General features: G+C 40.4%; 1 protein-coding gene across 1 annotated transcript in view; it reads right to left on the bottom strand.

Moving 5' to 3' along the window:
- Positions 1-5,786, bottom strand: part of UTRN (utrophin) — a 324,375-nt gene extending 318,589 nt beyond the window's left edge. The window contains exon 1 of the mRNA XM_082303315.1: positions 5,691-5,786. Within this exon, the coding sequence (XP_082159441.1) occupies positions 5,691-5,784 (94 nt within the window). The 5' untranslated portion in view covers positions 5,785-5,786. The remainder of the gene's footprint in view (positions 1-5,690) is intronic.
- Positions 5,787-6,000: the final 214 nt, after the last annotated feature.

Below are 6,000 nucleotides of genomic sequence, written 5' to 3' on the forward strand. Positions count from 1 at the left end.
ATGAGCTTGAACATTGTGGGAGAATCTACCTGCATTCAAGACTACTAAACAAACAGATGAGGCATGTTCCCACAGGAAGGTTATCTGTGTAACCCACACTTGGAACTTTTTTTCAAGCTACTGCAGTTACTGGTTGTAGATTAGATAAGGAATGCTTGCGTGAGATTTTAGGGCAACAGATATGGAAACGATGATAAGACATCAGGTGACAGAGTTTTATGTCTTTGTTGCACAAGGCTAAGAATCCCAGTCTATTATCCTTCAATCTCAAATTGTCATCAGCAAGCTAAAGCTTACAACTTACTCACTGAAAGGAAAACTACAACAAGAATCAGTAGCAAATTGTCTGGTAAAAAATACAATGCAAAACCTACATTATACAAAAATCACAGGAAACAAAATGGATGCTATTTAGTAATACAGATTAGCTTTCAAATATTCAATTCCAAGTTCACATTTATTTGCAGTAACTAAACAGATCATATTCATTTGCTTTCTGCCTTAGAAGCGGAGAAATGGCAACTAACCTTTTAGAAAGGGGTGTGCTTGACAAATTTGGCAAAAGACTCTGCATAAGGACTGTAGGAGGGGGAAAAGTAGCTTTAGAGGGGAACTATTATTCTGCTTTCTATCTCTTTGCTGCCTTAGAAGCAGCAGTGGAAATGTTTTCCTTGTATATAAGGCAACTCTGGTCACACAAGCGAAGTAAATATTGATTTTATTATAGCTGAGCTGGGAGCAGAAGTTAATTTCAATGGTCTGCATAGAATGTTTTATGAATTGCTTTAAAAATATTTTGCATTACAAGGTATTAAACCAGCTAAGAACCTTTTAAAATAATCTGAAGCTTAAAATGATTGAGCTGGACAATTTTATCAGGGTAAAAAGTATAGCTGAGAGAAAGAGAAACAGTATTAAAGGCTGCACTTCAGCAGCTCATAAAGCCAAGCAGGATGCTTTCTTTCAATCCAGGGCAGACAGTCCCAAAGCCTTTATGTTGGGGGACAGCTCAGGGGCAACCTCGCAAAAGCTCTGGGCTAGAACCAGTCACTAGCACAAGAAGGAATGGGCAGGGATAGGACCTATGTGCTCTTGGTCGGTATAGTTGGTATATCATATCACAGGCCTTCATTTCAAGTTAATCAGACCCAGGACAGTTTATCTCAATAATGAGGAGATATGTCATGACCACAGTACAATATCCACACTGTACTGAAATTCAGCAAGTCAGATACAATCATTCTGCTTCTATCTGCATAAGACATATGGAATGCTTTGTTACTGTCAAATATGAGCAAGGGCTGCCAGTGCACACTTGTGGGACAGCTTTGATTCAGGCAGACAGACACAAGGGGAAAGCTGATGACTGTCACCCTGCACCGCACGGAACCCGGACAGCACATTTCCCGATCTCTGCAGAGAACCCTCGAACCATTTCCTGCTTTTCTGAACACTTCGACAGAAATTCATCTCCACACGTAACGAGTGTCAGAGTAAAGGCATCTCCTTGCCCTGCAGCACAAGCCCGGGTTTTACCCGCTGGAAGGATCAACCAGGGAATTACTGCAATTCGCTTTCTCAGCTGCTCGCTTAGCGAAGATTAGGGCGCGCTCCACCCAGACGCCACACAAATGAGGTCACATAGCTGACCACACTGCTGCCAATTCCTGCCCTATTCATCAGGGACGAGGGCAGGAAGCAGATGGAGCCCTCAAGTTAAGGGTCGCAACATTTCAGTGAGAACATAAAAGGGATCCAGCGGCAGATAATTCACCGGCCGGGGGAACGTGGTTTCTCCACATGGCAGAGCTGAGTCACGGGCACCGCTCTGTCCCATACAATGCAGAGGGGCACAGGCTGCGTTCAGCAGCAAAACACTCCCCCCCTACAGCTTAAAAAAGGGACTCTACTACACGACAATAGAAAATATTTTCCACTTTTTCCATACCTATGTGCATTTAACAGTAATATACATAAGAAGAGTTTTTTTAAGTCCTTCAGATCTTGAAAATGGGTTCACTTGAGGACCCAAAAGGCAACAATATGACGTAATTACTACGTAAACCTGTTTCTATTTACAACAACGCTGTATTTCAGAACGCATACTTCATCACCTGCTGCCAAAAAGGAAATATACCATTTTCAAGTGTTTAAAAGCTAGAGTTGTTTGAAATCAAACAGATTTGAGGTCCAACACAGCTCTACTGAACAACTAACTAGACCAGAGTTTACAGTAATATGAACAATATCATAAATATTATTTAGACTATTGTAACAGCTTGTGTGTGGTCTCAAATAATTTCAAGCTGCTATCAGTGCATCTATCTTGTGGGAACACAAATTCCTTCCCACCTGGAAGAAAGCTTATCATTTATAGGCTAGTGCTTCTGAGATTTCCAGAGACAAATGGTAACAAGCTAAATGCAGAGTTTCAAAAGACATGCTTTCAAACTATCTGTTTGCAAAATGCCTCAGTCATGTCATTGCCATTGCCTTCTAATGCTATTAAAAAATAACACTCGTTTCAATCACTGGGGTGATGCCTGCACAATTAATTCACTCAACAAAATATAAATTGATCTCTTGCTTCTGTTGACAACTGTATGAATAAAATAACAAAACAATATCTAGCTGCATAATGCTAAGATGCTAACATAGATTATTCATAACTGCAGAGTGCTTTACTGGCTTCAGGAGCTGACATTTTACAGAAAATGTGCCACAAGGCAACCCCTTTCAGAAGGTTTCACAGGACCGGCATCTTTTTCTGCCTCCATAATATGGGTTAAGCAGCCTCCCCCTCCAATGACAGGGTGATATCCATCTGGGTAATGAGGCAATTGAGGTGAAAAAAATATTTTAGAAAATAATCACATTAAATAGTGCTACAACAGTAGAATATGTTTATTTAAACACAAAATAGCCCAATCATTTTCTTGGAACAGTTTCAGAAATTTTACTAGAAGAATATCAATTATCTCCCATGGCATGGAAGAGCAACAAAGAAAGCTCATTTTTTTGAATGGGTGAAGAAAGTACAAGATCCTTTCTTTTTTCCCCTCCCGGATAAAGAGTAAGTTTTGGTTCCAGTCAGGCACTACTAGCCTACCAGTGCCACCACCAACTTGAGAGTTTAAAAGATTAAGAGAGATTAGACTGTTATAAAGAAAGGCATCCCACCAGATGATCTAAATTGCTTAGTATGTTTTAGACCATAAATCAATCTCTGACAAAACTTAGTTGTGCTGCTTAGGCTTCAGAGAACACAAGTTAGTCTTACCCACTTTGGTTTCACCCAAACTAATTCATTTACAATCAGATACTTTATCAGGTATGAGCTTCAACCTCCCTTCCTCCAGTCCCTGCCAATTCTCACAGCAAGCAACCAAAAAAGCCAAAGCCACACCTCTGCTGACTGAAAAGTGTCCCTGTTATTTATATTCTAGATTTCTGTGAAACACAAAGGACATGAAGGAACAATTACATGCGCACCCCTTCCAACTTCTCCACCCATTTTTTCCGACTATTTCTAGTACTGCATCATTAAAAATCCTGTCCTCTCAGAGAATGGCCTCTCCACCTTAGCACACGCACCATTTATTTTACCTTCAGGTTTTTTCCTCATTTTCCCTTCTGTGACTCTTACTTTCTAGCTTTTTTCAGGTTTTTTTTCAATCCTGTGTGCATTTCCAACACACTAAGAAGCAACCAAAGCCACAAGTCCCTCACAGTCTCTAAATACATTTTTAAAAAAAGTGAGCAGATGACAGTGAATTTGAGACTCTGACTCTACTAGAAAGCAAATCTACAGTCCTACACTTGATGAAGAGTTAGGAAGAGTATAATTCAACAAATTTCCTGAAAAAAATCCTGCCACTTGATTAAGAAAAATTACAATTGCAATATACCAGCCATGATCTATGTGCTTTCAAAAATGGAGGGCTCTCAACTCAGACTTAAACAGGCTTTAAGAAACCATCACTAAACACTCTTCTCAATCATATAAAGCACCTGAGCAAGCAGGTAGCTGCTACTCAACTAGGAGATTTACACCTTAGCCTAGCTGCCCAGAGCAGGCACAAGAGAAATCATCCATAGACACACAAACATCGCCAAATATTAAATGTGTGCACACACCGGCACTTACATGTTAAAAACACCTGAAGGATTGAGACAGAAAACCCCAGAGAGATTGACCCTCCTATTATACCATAGGTGAACATTTCAGAGATTTCACAACTGCAGTGTTCATCAGTTAACGACATGGCTGGCTGTAACTCTGGTCCCAAGTTTATGCTCTTCTAAAAATATAACCAAAAAAAGAAGGAAGGAAAAAAAAAAATCCAATAAATAGTCCTAAAAAACCCACACCAATACACACAGAGCCAGAACAAACAACTGCCATGAACAGCAGCCCAGGTTAAAAACCAAGCAGATTGATTTTCTCATACTGCTAACCTTCCAACAATGATCAGCTGCAGCTGTCTCACATTTGAGGGCTGAATACGTGCAGATTTTGAAGAACACTATAGATCTCTCCAACCTATAATTTACTGAGCTCTCCAGAGTCAGTCAAAAGCAACTCCACTCACATTACTGAGTTTTCTTGACGTTTTTGTCAGTTTCTTAAGAAAGCTTGGACTGAGCCACAAAGGAAAACTTTCTGCTCTCAGCTAAACTGGCATATATCCAAATCCACCTCATTGTTCTAGAAGCAAACATACATGAGATCAGAGTCCCAGCCCATCATTTTATTCTAAAGTTAGCCATTACACTGATACATCTTAAGAGGATTTTAGTTTCTCTTTCCAAAAACCCATATTCAGACTCCAGCTTTGTACCAAAAAACCCACATCAAAAATCAAGTGGACCAAATTCTTTACTGATCAACAGGTTCTGATTTCATGAAGCTCTGACACCACAAAATAAAGTTCCCATCTGTCAGTTACTGTATCCACATAGCATATTCACAGGTACTAGGAATGCTCAAATTGTCTTTTCCTTGTCAATCTGTGTTATTTGGCCCTAGTCACAAAACAGAAGAGACAATCCACGAAATTTCAATTAGAATAGGTATGAAGGATGGCAAAAGGAAAAGGAAAGAATAACATCCCAAATTTCTTTTCGAAAGCATCCCTCCACAAAACATTCTTTCCAAACTACTGGAAACATTGCTCTCTTGAGATACCACCAAAATGAGGATAAAACCCTGTGATGGGTCAAGGAGCTGCTATAAGTTTTTACATTCAAAAGTACCAGAAGGCACAGTAAGTAGAACTGTAAAGAATCAAAAACAACTAAATGCTGAAATTACCGTAATTTAATGCATGGTTTAAGAAAATTGGGGACACTAAGACATTCAATCAGACAGAAGAACAATAAAATTTCTACCATGAACAAGTTACTGCTATAGGCGAAAGGGAACCCCACAACACAAGCATTACTAAGAAGATCTTGCGGCTGCAGGTGTGACGCAGCCAGAGCTCACACAACACTTGCAGTGGACCAGCGCCACAGAAAACAGCCTGCTCTGTTTCCTGCCATGCCTTCCACAATCTGCTCTGTTAGAGTAAACTAACTTTTGCAAAGTTAAGAAAAGCAGCTTTCATCAGGTGTAGAAGACAAAAACAGATCTACATGGCTGGATCCTTTCATCTACCACAGCCTTCAGAACACAGAGAAGCACTCACCCAGCGGAGGGTAACAGGGCTGCCGGTCGGTATGCTGAGGCACAGCAACCTTGTACTCTTTCCACTCAACTTTTTTGGCTGTTTGAATGCTCATGATCAAGCTCACTCTTTGAATAACAGGAAAGTGAAGATGCAGAGGAAGTACACGCTTGTACCCACGCAAGAACTGCATGCTGGGATTCAAGGGGGAGGGAAGCGCTGGTTTTCCTCAGAGGGTTTGACACATTCAGCCACACAGTGACTGACAAAACCAGTCAGGAAACAAACCTTTAAAAAGGCTGCATGTTAGCAAGGAACATACTTCAAGCTA

This window comes from Coloeus monedula (assembly GCF_965178545.1).
Source record: "Coloeus monedula genome assembly, chromosome: 2".
Taxonomy (NCBI): Eukaryota; Metazoa; Chordata; class Aves; order Passeriformes; family Corvidae; genus Coloeus; species Coloeus monedula.